This window comes from Gavia stellata, chromosome 3, assembly GCF_030936135.1.
Source record: "Gavia stellata isolate bGavSte3 chromosome 3, bGavSte3.hap2, whole genome shotgun sequence".
NCBI lineage: Eukaryota > Metazoa > Chordata > Aves > Gaviiformes > Gaviidae > Gavia > Gavia stellata.
In genome coordinates, this window is record NC_082596.1 from 25,318,089 (window position 1) to 25,341,637 (window position 23,549).

At 43.8% G+C, this 23,549-nt stretch overlaps 1 protein-coding gene across 1 annotated transcript in view; it reads right to left on the minus strand.

Annotated features, from left to right (window-relative positions):
• The window catches only part of LAPTM4B (lysosomal protein transmembrane 4 beta), a 60,643-nt gene extending 37,607 nt beyond the window's left edge, over positions 1–23,036 (minus strand). Inside the window, exons 1-2 of the mRNA XM_059815685.1 lie at positions 22,926–23,036; positions 6,435–6,546 (exon numbers count right to left, since the gene is read on the minus strand). Of these exons, the coding sequence (XP_059671668.1) occupies positions 6,435–6,546; positions 22,926–23,021 (208 nt within the window). The 5' untranslated portion in view covers positions 23,022–23,036. The remainder of the gene's footprint in view (positions 1–6,434; positions 6,547–22,925) is intronic.
• Between the last annotated feature and the right edge of the window lie 513 nt (positions 23,037–23,549).

Here is a 23,549-nt window from a genome sequence, read left to right on the forward strand (position 1 = left end):
TCTTTTTATTCTATTGCTCTTCAGCTTTCAATTAGCTTTTCATTAGACTTAAGAAGTTCCGAAGCCACGAACAGCTGGAAGGAGATCCTGGGGGAAAAAAATACATATGTTTGGTCTTTCCCTATACACGTCCCTTGACATCATTACAGGCCATAGTCAGGATACCAGAAGTGTATTTCTGAACCCAACCTTGTAGTGAGTTTGAGAGTGCAACTGAGCATTGCAACTACTTTTCCAAGGCTAAGCCAGTGCACAAAATGGAGAGAGGATGTGAGGTATGTAGGACATGACTTTAGAGAACCCAGCTCTGTGGATATCTGTGAGATACCTGCTGTTCACATTGCTGTCACCAGGTGCATTTAAACTACCTGCTTTGATGAGACGTTTGATGGACTTGAGACACACAAATACATGATGGTGTACAGGCTGTTCACTATCCATCACTGCTTGACTTTGGAGGCGAAGTGTGAAGATGCCTCCATTTTATCACAGAGTTGCCACAACATCTAACTCCAGCACATGATGAGGAGCATCCCACAGCAAGGGACCGTCCCTCCACCTCCCTGGCTGCAGCAAAATGACCTTCTGGGTAAGTGCCTGCCTCAAAGTCCCTGAAAGCTCCTGATCTGGTAGCTGTGGACAGATCTCACCTACTGCCACCAGGCAGCAGTGCAGGTTTACCCGGCTCATGGCTGAAGAGGAAGGACATTTTTTCCAGCCTGCCAGTATGATCATCCATGTAGAAGACAAAGAACCCAGTCCTTGACCCTCCTCCACCTCAAGCAGCACAAACCTGGACTAGTGCAGAGCTCCTGCCGGCACTAATCCAGATTTTTGCTGGCCCTTGATGCAGAGAGGTACCTGAGACTTGTGAAGCTGGTGGCAAAATGAACAAGAGGAGACTGTCGCTGGCTGGTGAGGGTGTCTCCGGAGAGTGCTTATGAACGTTGGGCTACAGGCTCCTTGGGTACCATGCCTACCAATGGCAGGATTAAGGATTTAGGAATCCAGCTCTCCCCTTTCCCAGGACACTGCCTGTGTCCTGGGTTTCAGGACCCTTGATCTCTCACTCTTGCCCCCAAATTTTGTCCTTGTGATTGCATAGGGACTCAAATGCAACAGAAGAAGCCCTATTGCAGGCTACTTCCTTATTTAATGGATGGGGCCCCTTTCCTGGGCACTTGGAGGAGCACATTTAAAGCACTGTAGTCTGATGAGGGCCTGGAGTCCAGATATCCTTACTCAGAGTGCAAATGCTTGAATATTTGTCTTATTGTCAAAATAAGCAGGTCTCACCTGGGAGAGGCACCAGCACTCAGTGCTGAGGTTAGCTGCACCCCTGTGCTCACTGCTTCCTACCCGGTGGCTTTATGCAGCTCGGCTTGTGGGCACTTGGAAATGCCATCGGGAGGCAGCTGGGCTCCCTGCTCGTGATTCAGGAGGGGATGACATCTCAGTGCATCCCAAATTGCTCTTCATCCCAAATTGCTCTTCAGAGGCACCTCCTTCATCTCTTTGACTGTGCAGAGAATCCAGACATCCAGTGTGAGCTGCATGGCCATGACCAGTCTTCAGCTTTTTAGGCTGTGCTGTGCCTGTTAGAGCTGATCTGCATTCTGTCCTCAAGAGGAAGAAGCACCCACAAAACAAACCCATGCTGATACAAGGTACTGCAGCCTCTTCAGACAGTCTTATTTGTGTGGTACTTTACTCTGGCTGCCCACATACATCCTGTGAAATCAAAATTATTTTGAGTAGTCCAGGTACAATTGAGGTAATGAAAGAAAAGGAAAGAAGTGGAAATGGCTGCCCATAGCCACTAACCTCAATTGAACCTCTTATAAAAGAGTATCTTGGATCAATATCTTTATTTTAAACATCCGTTTGAAGGCACTGCTCATGTATTTGTTCTATCCATTCTTAATCTCAGTCACCTACTCACTGTATCCAAGGGGGAGCTGCTGTCATTGTCATTTGCAGCAGATGCAGCAGTCACAGGCCTCGCTTTGCTTGTGACTGTGGCAGTACTGGTTCAGAGCCAGAGCCTAGCAAACTGCAATAAACTTGACATTGAAGCTCTGGTCTGACAAACTTGTGCTCCCCATCTCCAGTGTCTCTCTAGCTGTGCCAAGTCCTAGTTGGCTCAAGCTGGTTCTTTCTCATTTAAGGCTTCATTGGTTTTTTTGAGCTGTGTTGGCTTCAATTAATGAGAATGAAACTAGATATGTAGCATATTACATTAGAAGCTCTCAGGGATGTGTGAATTTTTTTCCAGCCATGCTGTACTTTCCATGGCATTCATGGCTAGAAGGGCCCTACTTGGAGTGCTGCAGTGTGTATACAGCCTATTGTCCTAGGTGGCTTTTTGAGTTTTCTGCTTGGGTTTAAAGAAACTAGTTGGGTTTTTCCCCTCTTGTACCTTGCAGTGAGATCCTACCTTCCTGCCACATTGGGGAGAAGATGCTGCTGGGGCTGGGCAGAGCTCCTGCCTGGGGTGCTTGCATGCACGCCAAACTCTGCAGCTGGAGCTCACTGTAGCCCATCTTAGAAGCATTTCCTTGTCTTCCCCTCTCCTCTTGCAGAGGAGGCTGGTGGCAGGTGCTGTGGGGACAGGGAGGAGCAGCCAGCAAGGCCATTCCATGAGCCAGGACCTGTGTGGAGTGACGGAGACCTCAAAACCTCCAGCTGACCACCTGCCCAAGCCCTGGAGTTAATCGCTGGCTCCAAGCTCCAACAGCAGGGGCCAGAAAGCTGCTGATCAGCAGCCTACAATCCTCAGGCGGTTTTGCCCACCCTTCTAGCCTTATTTATCCAGCAGCCTGGCCTCCTTCCTGCCAGCTAAGGATTACCGCCTCGCTCCAAGCTGCTCGTGTGAGCTCGGTGCCTCTGCTGCGGGTCGCCCTGCAGCCTCCTGGGGCGCAGCCCCTGTGGTGGCGGCATTTTCTCTCTGGCGAAGGAGGGAGGCCCATGAGAAGGAAAGAACTTTCTGCACCTTTGAGCCTAGCTCATTTACTCCAGAGGGTAAGGCTAGGGGGGGAACGTGTAGCCCTGAATATGCTATGCTGGGGCAGGGATCCAGATTTTTCCCCCCCTGCCTGTGACATGGGGCTCATGCTACATAGGTGGTGTTGATGGATTGGGGCAGGAAAGGTATGTACTCTACCACTTCCCTTTACCCCCCAACAGAAGTCCAAGCCTGCTGTCTGTAGGTTTCTTTATTAACATTTTTCTACTTTAAGTAATCTTTTTAAGCCCTGGCTGCATGTCACGTTCGGCAGAGAGACCATCACATTATCCTGCCCTACCCTGAGCCCTCTGCTTGTCTTGTCTGCCCCTTCCAGGGCAGGGATACAGGCGGATTTTGGCCTGAGATGCTGACACCAGTGTCGAAGTTCCCATCAATTTCTATAGGGCATACATAGGATTTTAGTCCTAGCTGTCATATGACTTATGAAGTATCACACCTGTGACACTCTGAAGGCAGTAAATACATCCAGGCAACACTCGCTGCTTGTTTGGGCTGTTGACATGTCAGGATCTGTGTATCTGGAGAACCTGAGCAGGAGGCTCAGGTGAAACCATCTGGGAAGTCAAAATGATTTATAGGGCTTTTCCATCTCCTGCCCAGAGATTATTAGTCTTCTAACAGCAGCAGTATTACATTGGGCAACTCACACATTTTTAATTTTTCCTAGTCAGCTTCTAGTTCATAAACTCCCTCAGGCCCTAAGGAAATAATAAAAAGAAAGTTGAGACTAAATGGGCTCAGTTGAATATCCAGCACAGGAGGAAGCCCAGTGTTTTCCCCAGCTCCCAGATGTACGTCTCAGAGAGCCAGCCAAACCACACACACGAGTGTCTTCCAGTACATCCATCTGCCGCATGGCAAGTCTTGGCAGATTATTTTCCCCCTTGTTTCCTTTTCTAGAATAGAGGGGAAAAGCTATAACCTACAGCTTTTTATAAGTGCTCAGGTAAATCCTTCCTCTTCTGAAGGATTGAAATGAAACAGGCATTTTGGAGCCTCTGGTAATGCCCTGGGAACCATGCTAAATCCTGAAATTAAGGCTGAGCAGCCATTCGCAGAAGACCTGATGCTGTGCTGGCATTTTCAAGCAGTTTGCCCGAGACTGGTTTTAGCTCTGCATGTGGCAGGAACTTTTCCTACTGCTGGAACAGAAAACTGAAAATTCTCCATAAAGCAGGCCTGAGCACAGCCAGAAATAAAGATGAATACAAGCTTTTGGGGAATCTTGGTTTCTTGGAAGTCAAGGGAAATCAGTCATTAACTTCACATTAGCCATGATCCCCCTACTGTGACTCAGTTGATAAATTTATTTCCAGATGATATTTTCAGATGTTTTATGAAGGAGCCTGTTTGAGGAGGGAGGGAAAGGGAGGGACAATTTAACATGCAAAATCTATGTCTGCATTCTTTTTTTGGTTTGCTATTGATAGGGGCATCAAAAGCAGTAATGAGAATAACAGCTACTAATATTTCCATCATTATTATTTGTCAACACAAGTCCATATAGACAACAACTCTGGGACCTTCATTTGCATAAAAATTGGTGATCTTCCTGTATTTTGTACACATGGTTTCACATTTAAGAATTTCAACACACATAGCTAACCTGGGAAACATTTCTTCAAGAAAGACAAATAAAAGTAGGACAAGAGAAGAGCATGTGGAAGTCTGTCTGATGTTTTATCTCATAAGAAAACATTTCCTCAGATTTGAACAAATACAGGCATACTTAAAGAAAAAAAAGAAAAGAAAAATTTATCTCCTGCCAGCTATTTCCAGTAACTATAAAAGCCAGTAGCCTGATTCAGCTGCCTTTACTCAGTAAGGCATTAAGCTGGAGGGAGTCAAAGAATAAAAGGAGACATTAATTCAAGTGTTCATTCGTAATTTAACTGCCTGTGAAGTGTTCCCTTTACCAAATGGAAATGAGGTCGCTTGGCCCACAAGCCATCCTTTTACAGTCTTGCAGGGTTCACTTGAGAAGCCTCGATAAAAAAGTGTAGAAAATACAATTTTCAAGTGTAGATGGAAATCCCCAATGTACTTGATCTGACAGCTATTGCATTACAAAACAGAATTACTATTTTAAAGCCTTAGGCACTGGCAGGCCTCTGATGTCGGCTATATAAAACCACACTGTCAGACAGTCATCACCAAGGTTAATCTCTGAGAATTAGGACAAGGCAGTCAGTTTTAATATGTCAGAATCAGCTAGGAGCCCATCTGTATCTACTACGGTCCTTACTTTCTTAAATCCAGTTATATAAAAAGATTTTTAGTCGGAAGTTGTAGGTGGTTTTTCAATGAAGACACAATAAAGTGGCAATTGCCCCTTATTGTTAATTAAATGTAGACCCTTAAGGCATATCTGTACTAAAGACCTTGTGGAAATAAGCATCCCTTAACTGATACCCAGTAGCTCTGACACATCATGGGTGCAATTATTTTTCTCACATGTGGGGCTATTCCTTTTCCGACTGATATTTTTATTGACTTCAGTAGGAATGAGGAAAGGACTTAGAGTCTTTTGCTGTGGGTGGGTGTGATTCTGAGCAGCAAGACACTAGTGCAACTAGTATTTGTTTCAGATTAAGGTGAGAAATGTTGAACGTAACAGTCTTGTGAGCAGAAATTAAAATAAACAACTTTTATCAAAATCACATTGAGGGAAAACTTTTCTAGATATGCATTAAATGGTTAAAGCAAATCAACAAACCAAACATCACCAAATAATTTGAAAAAGTCATGGAAGAAAGACACATTTGCAAAGGACAGGAGGTTTTTGCAGGAGACATAAATGGCCTGGCTCACCCTTCCCTGAAACTGTATTGAAGATTTTCTGTGATGTCCTTTGGTGAGAGAAGGAAGCAGCCCTGTGTTATCGCTAATATGTCTACAACTATACAGTTAATATTTATACTTGCACCTATCACAATAGGTTTGTGTAAGACATGCCATGTGCTCACGGGGGTTGTGTAAATATGCACAACACGAATGAACACGTTCGGGCAGTTACATAAATAGCAGTAAGGGTTCTTATGCATGTGCAGGCACTACGGGACATGGTGCTGGGAGGCGCAGAGACTCCCTATCTCCCTGTGTCTTGCACAATCCCCCCAGGGGCTTTCAGCATCATGCTCAGGGATAACATCTCCATGTCAAGGGTTTGCTCTGCCCCTGCCAAGCCAGGACACAGCAGAGTGGATGGATTACTAATAGGTAGCAGATAAGGTTACTAATACGTAACCAGTTTGAGCTGTGCCATGAATATACCTTTCACAACAAAAATGCATCTGTAAGATACCAAGGTGAAGCAATAATTAAAGGACTGTACTTACTGAAAAGATAGGTCAGGTACATAAATGCTGGAGCAATGAGTGCTAGTATTTAGGCAGTTTGTACTTACTGGCATCATCCATAAATTCAAATTCACCCCCTAATTCAGCACTGGTTAGGTGGTACTGGTCAGGATCGGTCAGGGCGCTCAGCAGAATCAGCAATACCACAGAATTGATAATCTACAGAGAGGAAAAAGGGAAAAGGGTCAGGCTGTGAAAGTAAACCGTGAAAAACCTCTGGGTAGCATATATCCACCACAGTCCATGCCAACTATGGCAGAGGCTGTTTTCTAACTGTACAACTGTCGTATTTAACTAACACTGCAATTAGTTTCTCTGGGTTTGTATAACAGGACCTATTTCTTCCCCAAGTGGCGGCAGGAAAATGAAACAAAACGTGGATTACCCCTTTTCATCCCAACTCTCTCCCACACCGTAAGACAAGTTACCACTGCTCTTTCAGCTTATAAAACATGTTAGCACATCCACTTCAGTTTGTTCTGTTGCAAGAACTAAAATCAATTAAAAACAATCATTTTGAGATTATTACAAATGAGCGCTGTAGTCAAGGATTATTAGCATGGCAGAGCTGGGATCGGGGACAGGCCCTGTGAAATTGCTAGATGATAGAAGAGGAGCTGATTTGCTGGAGGAGGCTGAATTTTAAGAGGCCGTGAGTGATGAGCTAATTGACATGAGCTGCTAAACCAGGGGGCCCTGGGGGGACGGGAGTAGGTGGCAGTGTGAGCCCAATGTCTGATGCGGATGCTCCTGTATCATATGGCACAGAGAGACATTCACATACACTGAGGCCTTGGCTGTGAAATGCAATAAATGAATTAAACACAAGAATATACTATCAAGTGATTCAGCAGAAGTGGATTGTCAAGTATCAGCTATGAGAGGAACACAGAGGTAGCCAAGAGCTATATTTTAAAACAAATCTGAACAAAATGCTCATATCATCTTGAAGTGCAGAGGCCTAATCGCAGGCAAGAAGATTGCTCAGTGTGAAATAATGCGGCCTGGCTAAAAGATTATTCTACAGAACTAGGAAGATAACTGATGAACAGGATAATGGGGAAAAGAAAGATTATAATAATACAGTGTGCTGGGAAAGATGGATTTTTATTGCTTTATTGCTCAATTTGAAGTCATCCCAATCTGATCACAGGTTACTAACAGCAAGAAAAAGGTATAGGAACACAGGCTATAATAAGACATGAACAGGATAGAGAATTTCATGCTTTTTTGATGGGCAAATTCCACGGAGTTTAGCTGATACCGGATCTGTTAGCAATGATCTTTGAAAAATTGTTAAGAATAGATTGAGATCACAAGATGGGGAAGGAGCAAGCACAGTTTATGCCTTTTCAAAGCAGAAAGGCCATATAAAGAATTTCCAGCTAGATTGTGAAATTTAACAGTAAAATAAACCCAAGAACAGATGCTCAAGCGGTCTTCCCATTAGCACTTCAAATTTGTATTGTCATAACCAACAATCACCATGGGCTTGTCAAGGACAAATTGTAATTAATTCAGCCTGGTTTCCTTCTCTGACAAGCTAAGAGGCCTCCTGGACTGGGGAAAAAAAAAAGCAGATATCATCTCTTTGCATCTTAGCAAGCCTTTTGATATTATGAGGTTATCATAAATAAGCTAGGAAAACCTGGTTCGGTTGAAAAGTGCCGGAAGGTGAGTGTACATACAGCTGGATAGTTGTAATGAAATGATAGTTATCAAAGATTCACAGCCAGCATGGAAGACATATTGATTGGGGTTCTCCAGTATCATTGAAAGACTTGATATATCAAGTCACTTGTGACTTGTACCTTTCTTTAATTTGCTGAAAATGCCAAGCTGTAAGCACTTTAGGAGATAAGATTAAAAAGATTTTGACCAACTATGGCAGAATTCAGAGAACAGAGCACAATTCAGTACCTACAAGCATAGAATATCACATTTGTGACAAACTGAAGAAGAACAAGAGGTGAAATAACTAAGTAGGTAAGTTCTTCGGAAAGGAGTCTGGGTACGACAGTGAGTAAACTGAATGTGACTCAGTGTCAGCCCATGAGCTCATCTTTGCGGCTGCATGGTGGTGGGCAGTACTGCAGAACCGTGGGTATTAAGACGCACAAGTCATCCTCCCACTCGCCCTCCACAGGGCTTCTGCAGAAAGGGCCCAGTTCAAAGTCCTTCTAAAACGTACCAAGAAAAACCCTGGGGAGGATCCTGCAAGAGAACAAAGGTTGATCAGACATCTGGGAAGCGTGACTGACAGGGAAAAAAATGGATTGTTTAGTGAAGAGAAGGTGGAGGGAGGTGGTCTCAGTCTTTCATATGCAGAAAGGTGGGGAAAAGAAGGAGGTAATAGACTTTACTCATCTCCCAGTGGATCTGGAGGAAAGTAACAGATTTAAATTACGGCAAAAGGAAATTTCAGTTAGGCAGCTTGCTGAACAATAAGAACAATCAGACAGCGGAAGAGATTGTCTAGAGGGGGTTAGAGATCTTCGTTACTGCATTTTTTCGTAGAACAGTTAAATAGCTTTGTGTTGGGAGCGCTATAGCCATAGGTGGTCTTGTCTTGGCTTTGAAGACAGATCACATGACTGCCAAGATTCAAAGTTATATTCTATATATCCTCTTAATTTTTATCATTATGTATAACTTTATATTGCAATCCAATTACTGCTTTATACTCTATTGTGGAAAGCTAGGGGGTATATGCCAGTAATAAATATATGTTACTTAAGTAGTATACTCAAAATAATCAAGCAATCAGGTATATATATAAATAAATGTATATATTGTTGCTATTTTAAAGGCATACAAGTTTAATCTTTTGTACAGATATAGATAGGAAGATTCATAAAATACTAACCTAGGCACTCTACTTTATCCATATGGATATGTCCAGATTCAGATTACATGTTTGTCAGCATTGCAGGTTGTGTCTGCCTGATCTGAAGTCTGCTGCGGTCAGTAGGAATCTTTCTAATGCTCTTTAGTGCATCACTTTTCTGTTCTATCAGGTTGTTCTCTTGAGAACCCTATAATGATCTCTGAGCACCTTCAAACTGTGCTGTCAGCAGTGCAAGTGAAATACACCATGTGTTTATTCGCTCACCTTATTTCTCTGAGAAGAAATGTGTGCACAGTTGGGTGTATTGTATTTGTTAGGTTTTTTCTTTTGTTTTGAAAGTGATGCAACTGTTGAATTTTAAAAAATGCTTTAATGCATGAATTTAAAGTGCCTAAAAACTTACTGATGTGGCATCTTCCAAGGATGCATAATCAAGGACAAGAGCATAAAGTAATGCCTTGTTGATATAGGCAGTTGGTATGAGAGTTGAAATCTCTGTTCTAGGAAAAGCAAAGGAGATTTTTCTGTGCTCTCAGTAGGGCCAAGATTTCCTTCAGGATGTTTTACATTCCTTCGGCAACAAATAATGTAACGGCTAATTAACAATGCTTAGAAAGCATTTTCATTATGCAAAGTTTCAGTAAGCAACTAAGCCCTATGCCTTCCCAATAAGACATGTCATCCTCCTCTTATGGATGGAGAAACAGAAACAGGTTTATGAACACACAGCAGGGTAGTGTCCAGCGGTAAGAATAAAATGCAAGATTTTGCACTGTCATGTCAGAACTGTGACCGCTGGGTCCTGCTGCTGGTTACGGCCATAGTGCTACCCAGAGTTATAGGAGAGGAGCCCCGGGGGCACTTAGAGGCCTTACTGGCCCTGCCCAGCCCCACCTTGGGCCTCCCCACACCCCTGCCCATGGCCCAGGACCCCATTTCAGCTCAGCCTGGGGTCATCAGTCCCTGCCCCAGTGGCACCACAGGAGTGCCGATCTCCAGCCATTCTTCCTGGGTGGACCCCTTGAATGCATGTTGTAGCTCGTCTCCAGTTGTGCCCCTGCTCTCATCCCCTTTTGCTCCTGGTTGGGCCCCCTGGATGACCCCTGGTCCTGGTTCATCACCTGCCATGTTGGGGGCTGTTGATGGACCCCCTTATCAACCCCCAGTTCTGCACCGGGGCTCAGCCCCTGCAGGATGGTGCTCAGAGTGCCCTAACAAGAGACTGGAAAAGATCCCACAGAAAGTCCTGGAAATACCCAACTGTCCTGTTATCCTGATACAGAAATAAAATGATAATTTAAAAAGTCACCAAATCTTGCTTCTCTGGCAACCAGATGGAATACATCCACCTTCTCATCAATGTAGAGGAGGAAAATAACTCCGCTTTGGGGAGAATCCAGAATGCATAATGAAGAGGGCAAACCAGGAAATATTACGGAGGAGATAGCTAGTCCAAATATTGGAGCATTACGTGGATTTCCTGCTCTGGGCTTACAAAACACAATTTCAGATTTGAGTAGAAGGTATCTTAAACAGCAACAACTGTGTGAGAGAAGGTGCGTGCGGGCATGAGGGAGAAAGGCAGCACGTGCTGAGTGTAGGACCAGCACTGCCAGCCCCTGCTACTGCTTCCATCTGTACTGTGATAAAGAACCAGCAGCTTATGTACGATGTGAGGCTGCTCGGCTAGAGGGAACGTCCAGCATTTAGGATGCAAGGAAGCAACCTCATATCTTCCACAGACAGCATCCAGTGTTTAGAAACCATATAACGCACCAATTTCAGACCTCTGCCACCAATGAGTGATCTGTCTTCTTTTCCCCATCATTTGTTCTGGAGATCAGCAGTGAAGTGCGGTGACCCATGGGGATAAAATGCAGGGGAGGGAAGGTGTCAGGAACCACTGCATCAACAGGTGATGAGAAAATGAGTACCAATATAATTTCAGACCCTCCACGGAAGTGCAGCTGCATCATATCTATCCCAGCTTACCTAAAATAAAATTAGTTCCAGTAGCTCCTAAGAGCATGCCATTAACACAGATCTTTTTGCTGATCCCTAACTCAAGCAGACAGAAAAATGCTCAAGCCAGTGACTAACATGGATGTCCGTAAATACTGAAAGAATTGCCAGGACTTACAATGGCTTAATTTGTCCCTGCCTTCCTCCAGCTTACAGTCAATAGTTGAAATAGAATTGCTCTGATAAAGGCATTTAGAAGAGGAAATATTAAGCTTACTTTAACTTGATACACTGCATTAAAAATGCAGCAATGTTTCTATTGAACTCCACAGGGTCCCCTCTACAAATATTCTCCTACAGTTCTCCCAAGACTTCCCAAAGCAGTGAAGAAAGTTCCTTATATTTATAGGAAAAAGTAAGAAAACTCCCTAGCTTTATTTATATTGAGGGTTCAATTTATAACTGAATCCATGCATGTAATGAATGGTCTGGATGCTGTCTATGTGGTGAAAGATGTATGCACACTGTTAATTCTGAGTCTGCTTTCAGCCTCATTGAACTCAAAAGAGATCCGCTTAAGCACACTCCTTAAATCTCTGCATTGGTGGAGCACTAACTCACTGCCTGTACTCCCTGTTGGGGGCCCTTTACAGTTCCAGAGAGCTGATTTAATGACAGTGAACACCTCAGTAATATTTAGGTATAAAACCTCCATACTTTTAGATAAGGGGAGAAAAATAGAAAACTGCAAAGATAAACTCTGTTTTTATGATATAGAAAATAATGAAAAAATAGATTTAATGAAAACACAGTCATTCTGGGTTAACCCCCCAACTTTCTGTAATTAGTGAACTATAATACTGGGATTGATACGGGCAGCTAGTTACCAAAAACATCACTGTAGTTTACTCTATAGTCCCATACCTGACACAGTATAAGCTACCAGATGAAAGAGGAGATGATGTTTCTGAACAAAAATGGTTGTGACTGAGTAGCAAATAACAGCAGATTTCTCTCTATAGTTAAGTTATATAGTTAAGATATACAGTTACGGTAAGTCAACATCCTTAATTCTCTCCATCTACCTTTACCTTCCCACTTGGCATGTTCTTTGCATTTTTCTTGTTTTTTTTCTTTTAGCATAGAAGACATTAATAAAAGCAAGAACACTTTTGTTCATCAAGAGGACAAAAGAACGCTACAAAAGGGGAAAAAAGTCAAGTTTAACTCAATAGTTCAGGGTAGATTTGTGCTATCTTGGGTGCCTTTCCCAAACTTATTTTGTTAGCATTGATGATGAGTTAAAGTTTATGATCTATTGCCCCATATAGGCAGATTTTTCTACCTGTTCTCTCTCTCTCCCTGTTAGGCAAAGTTTTGGGTTTTTTTCTGAATTCTGATTAAAGAGGAAACAAGGGGGCAATTTTAGCAGTAAAGGTTTTACAGCTGTCTTGACTGCTGTGGAGAGCAGGAAAACAACATGAGAAAGAATGAGGTGTCCCCGCTGTGTGCCCAAGTTTCTTTGCAGATCTCACGGCAATGATTCAATCACCTTTCCCCTCAGGGTGCATAGGACCCAGGAGCTACATCTGAGCAGACCTCAGCCAGTGGCTTGAACTCCTAGGAAAGGAGGAGCAGGAGAACCCTGGCTGTCAGAGTGGATAACTCTCTCTTTTTTCTGCTGTGTAAGCCTTCTGCCTCATGCTAATGAAAATATTTCAGCTCTCCAGTGCTGGGGCACAAGCTGCAGATGTGTTAGTGATACACAAAATAACGAATGGTCCAAGGAAGGAAACCCAGACACACTTAGTTATCTTTTCACCCAATGAAACATAACAGGCTGAAAGGAAACAGAAAGATGGCCACGTAGAGTTGGGTTAAAGGAAACCCTTCACTGCCTTCACCAGTGAAAGTCATTATCAGACATTACTGAAGCCAAAAGGTTGGAGGAATACAGAAAAGGATGAGCTGTTTATTCAGGAAATGCAAGTGCTTAATTGTACTACAAAGCATCTTAAAAACAAAATATAAGCCTTCGTGCTTCAGGTTATTGCCCACCTTAAAATAACAGTAGAATAAAAGAAAATGTCTTCCCTGCACAAGTCGTTCTTTCTTACTTCCCTGTGTGATTTCTCAAAGCATAAGTTTCTGGCTGCTACCTGAAATACTGCACTGGAATAGGGAGAGCATTAGTCAGATCATAAGTAGCAATTAAGTTTTTATGTTCCTTAATCTGGAGAAGACAGGGTAGAATCTGCAATTCTTCTTGCTTATTTTTCCAAATTACTCATGAGAAGTAAAAGAACGATCCAGGCAGGCTCAGACTAGCATATTACAGAGTGCATATTATAGAGAGCATATAATAGAAAGCTGCATAAAGTATTTTAATCAGACTTCATATATAAACTCAACTTTGATTATTATAATGACACTAAGCATTGAACTTTAAAGGCTATGCTGATTAAATTGATATAGGAAGTCCAGCATAATTTATCATCACTCTTCTATACAAATGACTCAACTACTGCCTACTGCCAGTCTTTTAACAGCCCTAAAACCCAAACCACAAGAAGTCTGTTACTAATGAAATATGGTAATGACTAAATTTATAAAAGAAAAATTAGATGGACAAACTGTGCAGGATGCTCACTGGAGATTTCTGCTTCCCTAGAGATAGAGTTTAATTTATTATATACTTAATCTTAGTCCTGTCATGGTTTAATGAAATAGGATATTTGTATGCAAATTTGTCAGTGGATTCTTTGTTACTTTTACATTGTGTTTAAAGGAAGTTGGACCTGTTTCTGAGCAAAGTCCTGAAAATGATTGCTGAGGTCTTCTGCCCAACCTTGGGGAAATCTAATTAATATACCCATGTTCAAATTATAACATTGCCAGATCGACTCGCAATTTCTACTAAAGCACATCTCAGTTCAGGGTGCTGTGGAGAGCTAGCAAAGAATTGGTATGCATTAAAACCTTATTAGAAAAAGAGTTGTTCAACCGGTCAGTTGGGATTTGTCCTTGACTTCCAGAAATTGATTTTTCAGTCTTGCAGGTGACTGTGAAAGGTTGAGGGCAGACCTGTGAAGTGTCGCTTTTGATGTGAGTTGTGGCAGTTCCCATGGGTCTGAACCTTAGTGTGACAGAGGAGGGGTCAGTCAATGCAGCTGTAACTGAGCAGTTGAGTACCTGGGCTGGATTGCCCAAGGCCATGGCCAGCAGCTAGTCTCTTACCCACATCAGCCCACAACACTGTGCTCAGACTCACCCCTAGCCTCTTCAGACATGTGTTACTGCACTAGTGAGAGCAGTGTGCCCCAACTTTTGACAGTGAGCCACATACACCCACTTAATTAAAAAAAAAAACACCAAAACACACCAAACCTTTGATCCATTATTCTTATGTAGTCACCACAGGCAATATCCACAGAAACCATGCAAGGGACCGGGGCTGTCAGTAGTAAACTGCATCCTTGCATCACTCTGCAACCCAAGGCAGTGATTCAGTTATGCAAGGAAGAAGCGGGCACACCACAAAGGATGGTACAGTACAGATAATTACTGAAATAGTAAGCAACATGATCACATGTATCCGATCCGTCTGGGCACAGCTGTTTCACAGCTGGAAAATGCACCTCCGCAAGGTGAAAATCTCCCACAAACCTGTGTTTCTGCCAAAATCATTTGTCCTGTCTGTTTTAAGTAGCTTAATATATCTCCTGATGGAAAAAGACCTTGCTCAGCACAAGCTAGGAATGAAATGAAAAACAGCCACAGCACTTCAAAAGCTCTTCTAAGGCAGAGGACTAGGATGACGGTAGTCAGAGCTGACTACAGGCGTATGAAAGTGAGCAGACCCACAGGAGGTCCAGGAACAGTGCACTACGCTCAAGTCCGGATTATTTCTTCGGTGATGTCTTGCCGGCAGATTCAATACCTCAGATCGACCAGGAGCACTCTGTCACACCTTCAGCAATGAGTGTGGGTTTTCTCTTCCTATTTGGGGAGATTTGGGGCTTGGAACCACCAGTCCAGCTGCAGAACACCACAGAAACTCCCATGCATGTTTTTCTTTGAAACTCCCTGTTCTCAAAGTTTTCAGCTGCTTTAAACTTCCAGAGTTCTACAGTCAAAGCATGAGCCTCCCAGTAAAACCAGAGAAAAAGAAAGCAATCAAGGAAATTAATTCCTGGCTATTTTGCAACATCCATTCCATATGTCCAGGAATATATAAGACTAATTGCATTTTCACTGACGTCAGTCTAATCAACGATCACTTTACGAAGCTTAATGTGTTCTCCTCTGGCTCACTAGGAGATACATATTAACCTTCAACAGAACTTCTAAACACATTTGCCTTGATTAACGTAATACCTCCTCTCCTTTCTATAAATACATTCAAGATTTTTGTATAAAAACCAAGAGTAATTATAGCATACTGGACTCTTAATGGGTTTCTTTCCTTTAACAAGCATTTATGTAAACTTTGCTCCTCTTACAACCAACCATCTGTTTTCTTACTGGAGGGAGACAACTGTTCTTTGTAATCCCAGTGAATTTATTACCCAATTGAAAGCCTTACTAAGAAAAAAAAGGGTATTTTACAAAAGTTTATATTTTCTGAATTGATAACCGTGTTGATCAGAAGAGACAACTGTGTCATAATCCTGGACAACTGATGCAGATTATCAGCTACAGTTGCAATGATTCATATACCCTGTGGTAAATCCCACCATGGTATTTGGGGATATAGGAAAACTTCACATGTAAGGAGAATAGAGCTTAAAGAAGTTTTCAGAAATCCTTGTGTTGTGTTACAGACTAATAAACAGTTCAGTAAATGCATGGACTGTCCAAAAGATGCTTACAAGAAATTTTAGCCCTCCAATGCCTTAAAAAGTTTTCAAAACAAAAACATTAACAAGCACACTGACAGAGTCTGGGGAGGACTGACAAAGTGCTGTTTCTGCTCCTCTCTGCAACACAGCAAGCACACAAACCTGGCTATTTTCACTCAGAACAGAAAGCACAGATAACACCTATGAATCCATCCTTTTTTCAGGTAATCTTTCTGGCCTGTTCATGGATTGATTCTATCAGCCAGAGGTGAGTGATGAGGGTCTGTGCAAGCTGTCTTATTGATTGTGTGATTTAAATCCCTCCCGTATGGTACTTTATTTTGTAATTTAACTGAAGAGGCCCTGAAACATGAATTGGAATGAGGAGGGAAGGAGGTGGGATAAGGTCCTGCACTGCAGAAACCAACCTGGGTTTGCACATGGTAGGACGGAGTTAAGGAGTTCTCCAGAAGCCATTCTTGAAGCAATTAATTGTTATGTTATTTAATACTGTCTCTCTAGATAGGTTATAATCATAATGTAATTACCGAGAAGGTCCTTCAGACAAGATACATTTCATTCATGCTAAGGATCAGTGGTGGTCTTTATTCTTTGCTCTATCATGTTTAAAATGCGTACACATATTTTCAGTTTCTTAAGAAAGTACCATGCAGGCCCTGAGCAGGTGTTTGTGTGCAGAATCAGTCATTTATTTCCTGCAGGTCTTGAAGAAGATAATGAAATGGAGGCGATCCACTCCAAGAGCAAATACACTGAATCTCCTCTGATTCCAGTCTCAGCTGGATATTCAACATGAACATCAATCATACAGGGAAGCCTTTGAAAGTAGGATTCATATTTTTTCTTTATTCATAATTAATTCCAAGTTCCCTCTCCACTCTACTCAAAAGAAAGCATGTGCACAAAGCAGCAAGTCTCCAATGAGTTACTTGGGAATGCTACTGGTTTTTTTTAAGATGTTAGCTTTTTTTTTATGAAAGGAAGTACAGACAATAGAAAAGCTAATGATAATTTTATAGACATGGGACTTGGGACATAAATATTTAGTCACTGCAGCCATTTCCACTACAAGAATTGGGAAGCTCAAGTAATTTCAGATTATATCCTGAACCCTTCACCTGCCAGTGGAGAAATCTCACCTGCTACTGACACTACATCTCCTACCAAGGGCTGGAAATTAGCCGTGTCATTGGCACCATCCAGCTCTTACCCCTGAATACACTGCCCAGGTTTGGGCCATGGAGGAGCAATCCCCTGGTCAACACACACAGAATCCCATTCTGCAAGACTTCTTTCCCCAGTGCCACCAGTATTGGACTGTTAGTGGAGGTGGTAAAGACAGCGTTGCCTGCAGGATAACCTGACCCAATACCCAAGCTATATCACACTGGCATGACACGGGAAGCAACATCCCTGGCTGATATGAAGGAATTGAGCCTTCAGTGAGCTGGCTGATGTACTATGACCATTCGTATGTAGGTAAAGTTGGAGATCCTTTATTCTTAGCCAATTTAATTCTGTATGAAAACAAAGAATGCTAATTTTCTAAGTAAGTAAAACAGAAGGCCTCATACTTGTACTCATGCAAATTCCCACAACCTGGCACAAAGTTTCCAATTCCCTGTAACATCAGGTGTTGTAGTGGTGCCATTTCCCCCTTTTCACAGCTTCAGTTCTTTTTTCAGTTTTTAAAATCTCCCGATTCTCACAGGTTTGAAAATAATTAGTAACTTCATATTTTCTTAGAATTTCTTTATTTTCTCTGAAAGGGCCTTTCTACCCTGTTCAGGGGACCCCTGCTTACAACTCCTTGCTGCTGTGAGCAGTCTCAGACAGTGTAAAGGTTCCAGGAGTGGGGACAGAGCAGCTTGGAAAGACCCCAGTGTACATGAGCAGTTATGCTGATCTCTACTCCCTGCCAAGTAAGCCAAGATTTCAGTAATCTCCTAACCGGTGTTTAAGCACATTGCCATAAATGCTGTTTTGCACAGGGCTTGAAGACGACAAGGAAGTAAGTGTGGCCTGGTTGCAAAATATATACCTTGATTCTCTTTTTGACATCAGGTCAAGTGCGCTCTACTGATCTCAGCAGGGTGTTCAACCTGTAAATCGATGAGGCTGTAGCAACCAGTGCTTTTCTTTTGCATTCCAGTTTAAAAAGGCCACTACCAGTACATTTTTTCATCCATTAGGATTCAATCCTTTTATTAAAAAAACGGCTGGGATGCAGATAGAAATTATGCACGTTTTCAATTGTATATTCAGAAAAATCCAGAACTGAAATGTCACGACTAGCAATTCATGCCGAGCTTCCCACAAATAGCAGCTCAAACCTTGAAGCCACCCGGGCTAAAAACTTCGGCTCGCCCTGTTTCTGTTCCCACCGCACCTCCTTCAGAGGCAGCCGCCCGACCTGGTAACTCGTGGTTATGAAAGGGTCTCAGTCTTCCACCCGTTTTTATTTTTAGCCCCTCCCTGCCGGGCCCCGGGGAGGCGGCGCTGAGCCGCGGACAGCTCCGGCGGGGCTGGACAGCTCCCGCGCCCCGCCGGGGGCGGTGGCGGCTCCCGGGGGACCGCGGGGAGGCGCAGCCCGTGCCCGGGGCGCTGCTGCAGCGGGGCGGCACTGGGCACACACCGCTCAAAAATGAAAGCTCTTTCTTCTGACGCTCTTTTTTCTGAACTGATGCCTTAAAGTTTCGTCTTCCCCCCTCCCAAGTCAATGGGAAATAATTCCTGTTGTCCCAGATGGTGCCGGTGGAGCCTCGGGGTGTGCGTAAACCCCACTGCCGTGTGTCGGGAGAGTGGGAAATCTCTCCATGACGCTGTCAACACATCTGATGTTGTTCCTTCTTTGTGTTTTAGATACAGAAAGTGGAGTCCACTTACTCAGGAAGAAGACATGCTGTGTTTATAAATGCTGTTACCAACGGGGATGTTACTCTGACTCACCAGTGCCGCACTGGGTCACTTGGACCTACCACAAGTGCCAGCTTTCCCCTGGACTCCAGCACTCGGGGAAGATCAGAACTGAAGTTGGTTCATTTCAGCAGTGTCACTGCCTTGAACAGCGTGCTGATACAACTGTCTAGAACAAAACTAAGCTGCTGAAAGTAACTTTCCCATTTTCCTTAATTTTTTTTTTTTTTTTTTTCCAAAATATGACACTTGTAAGACTTCAATGCCCAAAATGTTTCCGGGTTACTACTTCTGACCTCTGACTTCATGTTTGATGTAATGCAGAGAAGTGTAAAGTCCATGCCAGTAGGATAAAAACCAAAGATTAATAACCAGCTGAACTAAACTGGTCCTCAGGGATTGAAATAAATATTACCCCCCAGCCAGCCATATTACTGCCATTTTAATCACAGAATCACTAAGGTTGGAAAAGACCTGTAAGATCATCAAGTCCAACCATCAACCCAACACCACCATGCCCATTAAACCATGTCCCACAATGCCTCATCCACACGTTCCTTGAACACCTCCAGTGATGGTGACTCCACCACTTCCCTGGGCAGCTTATTCCAGTGTTTCACCACTTTCTCGGTAAAGAAATTTTTCCTAATATCAAGCCTGAACCTTCCCTGGCGCAACTTGAGGCCATTTCCTCTTGTCCTGATCAATCCTCTTGTCCTGATCAATCTTCAGCATAATGTTTGTATTCAACATCGCAGCACCCCCTCTTAAGCTTTTCTCCTCAAGGCAGCACACCAGTTCCTGAAGTGCAGAATATTCTGCAATTCCATTAGATATTATTTTCAGGAAATTTCCTCTGGCTGCTCCACCCTTTACAAGTTACTTTTTACATTGAAGTACCTTAGTGCTCTGTGATAGTATGGATATTGTATTATGTATACTATATTGCAATATCATGCAATGCTGTATTATGTTACTCTAAATGCAGTACCTATGGCTCTACCAGCAAGAAACTACTGAAACTCAAGGGCTATAGAAACATCAGCATTCTGAGATCCATTATGTTCAAAAATAGAGCAAAGTTAAATATTTATTCCCCAGCTATTGATACTTTATGAGACCATTGTAAGTGTCCGTGGCTGCTGGGCATGTGTTGGAAATGCACACAGCGTTCCTGCCCCTTACCTATGTGGGAAAGTGCTCTCATCATGCAGCCCTGATGACTCCACCAGCACTCAGCTCCCCACTCTCTCCACTATTTGTAGGATTGCAAACATCCAATTAAAACATTAAAACTAAAGAGCTAAAACATCATCCCAGAGAAATGCACTATTTTTTCCACATTTACTCAGACATGAAAATCTGCCTCCTGAGATTATACTAACTCAAGACTGGTTCAACATATGAAAATGTTATTTTGAAAACCTGCCAAAACTTTTAAGCTACTGTTTTTTCCTCCTTCAGAAGCCTCTACTACTGAATCATTGTATTCATAGTCATAGAATTAATAAAACTTATACTTCACAGGTAGCAAGATACAAAAAAGCAACAAAAAAACTATTGATTCTCTAGAGGGATGGTTTTTCCTCAAGTAATTTCCTGTGCAGCATAATGGCAAACAGTATACAGAATACATGTTGGCATGGCTTAAAATCAATGCGGTTTTTATTTGAACTTTATTTGAGGCAATGCTCATAGCTCATGTGTGGTTTGGAGTAATGCAACCACCCGAAATGCATGCAGAGAAAAAATTTGCCACCAAGACAGCGTCTATTTTTATGTAAACCCTCAGTAGCACATGGTATCAAATCATAATTGTTCTTGTGAGATAAAACAATATTTTCATATCTGACTTTGTAAACCAGACCTTTCAACCAAGGTAGCTATTTACTCAAGGAGCTACTCCTTCCTTACTTATTGCTTCCCAACTTTGTAAGCTAGCAAAAAGGTTTAGCGATTATCAACATTCATCTAAATTTCTATTCTTAGTAGTTAACCTTAAAAATCCAAATATTTGCAACAGAGGAGAAAGCGCAGACAGAGATACACACCCTGACATGTTGTGAGTTATAGTCAGTTTTAAGCCATTCAGAAATCTGCCCTGAGAAATCTATGAAAGCAAAAGAAGCTAAGTGGGAAGAGGTGTAAATTAGGAAATACCTGCTAGTTAGAAAAGAAAAATTTAAAACAGATTTTGCAGAAAAAAACTATGTGAAATTGGGTCACTGGTATTTAAATATTAGTAACTCAATAGGTAACAAAGTCTAAAAAGCTGTCAGGCTTTCTTTGTATCTAAGGCCAGCTGATGCACTTAATTCCCTCTTCCTCAAATATCTTTAGGTCCACTGAACAGCTAAAATATCTGGATCCCTGTCTTTGTGGAGCCAATGTGAAAAGGCTTCATTCAGCTGAAGGCAGAAAGAAATAACAAGCAACCTGGAAGAAATGGTCAAAAGCTTTCAGGTCATATTAAAACTTATTGAAAGTTCATCACAGCCAGGAAAAGAAGGGCATCTTTTTCAATACTGTCAGTATTCCAGGTACCGCAGGCTGTGGATATTGCGTTTAACTATGTTTTATTAAACCAGGAGCAAGAAAGAGTTCAACCAATGCACCATTTTCTCAGCGGTGAAATATGTGTTTTATAGGACATAGAGCATTTTGTATGATTTCTAGGACATAAATGTCAACCTAGCCTTTTTATTACGCTGATTGAATTTATTTAATGAGCTGTCCTACAATGGAGGCCAGCCCTGCATTTTTCACTTGCTTCTGAAGGGAATTTCAGTAGTTAGCAAATAAGCCTGGGTCTAATCTGCTTCTGCCTGCAATAATTTGAAAAATGATGCTTGGCAAACAGCTCTGCGTGGCCTTGGCATCAGACAGAGACTGATTTCTCACACCAAGGGACAGGGAAGACTGAGCAGGCTGAGGAGTACATCTACATAACCCATGAACCAGCTCTTTTTATTCTTGCGACACGTTTGCAAACCCTGCGACTATGGCAGGGCCGGCTCTGGGAAAGCCGCTTTTCCTGCATTGCTACCCAAGGGATTGAGAAAAGATTGTCAAAGACAGGAGAGGAACTGAGGGCTTAATGCACATCCCCCTCATCAAGTGTTTCCCCTGGCTGAATAACCGGGTGTCGAACAACCTCTGGGACTGATGATAACCTGTTAAAGCTGTGCCTTGAGGGTGAATTCCTCACTCATGTCCTATAACCCTGATGGAGGAAAGAAGTCTTTCTAGGACCTGATAGCAGCTGCCTGAAAGGTTTCAGCTCTCCGCCAGGCAGCCCAAGATACTACTGACAAACAATGATCTGGCAAACAAGGAACAGCAGTGATGAGAACACACGACTTCTTCACGAAGCAGATGATAAATTAAGACTTTCTGCACAGTGTGGTCAGAATCGGGGCAGTCTTGCTGGAGGTGATGCACCAGTGGGGCCTCAGTGCTGCAGCCAGCCCCAGCCTGAGAAACACCGCTCCAAAGTTTGAGAGAGCCAGGAAAAGGCCTCACACCAGGGATCCTCACTCATCACGTTTTCATCCCCCAACCAGCTTTTTTCTGGAGACCCTGGTGAGCCTGCCTGTGCTCTGCATCTCCTGCTCCCAGTCCCCTGACCCTTAAACACGCACACGCTTCATTTCCCAATTTAGACGGAGTCTAAACACCAGCCTCTGCCTTGCCGGGGGATAACCCGTGGCTGAGCAGCGGGGAAGCGCTGGAGCTTGCTGCACGTTACGCTGCTAATAATAACATGACTTCTCGGAGGGTTCTCTCCAAAGAACGCCTGGGCTGCGAGGGGCAGCCTTAGCTGCTGCCGTGGGCATCCCCCGGCCTCCCCCCCGGCGGAGCCGCAGCTAAGGCTGCCCCTGCACCCACTGCCGAGCGCCCGGGGCGGGGGGACACGCGCGGGGGGACGGGGACAGCCGGGGGGTGCTTACCAGGTACCAGACGCCGAGGATGATGGTGCCGGTGCGGACATGGCAGCAGAGGCAGCAGCTGTTGGAGTAGAAGCGCGCCCAGGGCGAGCTCAGCATCTCCGCGGCTCCTCCGGGCTCTCCGGGCTCCGCGCCGCTCCGCGCCTCGCGCCGCTCCGCGGAGGCGGGGCCGGGGCCGCCCCTCCCGGCGGGCGGGACCGAGAGCGGAGGGACTCAGCCCAGAGGGCGGCGGGCGGGGGTGAAGCCGCCGCCGGTCCCCCGGGTGGTGACTGCACCTCTGCCGACCGCGGTGCTGCCGTCAAAGCCCTCCACGCCCGGGCAGGCACTAGCGCCGACCAACCAACTGAAAAACCCCAGCGCACGGCGGCAATCGCGCCAAAGCGCGGAAGGATTTTACAAGAGAAAGGTGAGGAAATGCAGCGAGCATTCAGGTTGGACTCGATGATCTTACAGGTCTTTTCCAACCGTACTGATTCTGTGATTCTGTGAGCTGACAGCCTGGCCTGCCTGTGCCCGGCGTGCCAGGGCGGGTGGAGAAGTGCCATTCTCCTGCCGGTCCGACCCACCCCTTCCCAGGCACAGCTGCGCCTGGAATCCCTGGGATGAGAGCAAACCCGTGACGGTGCT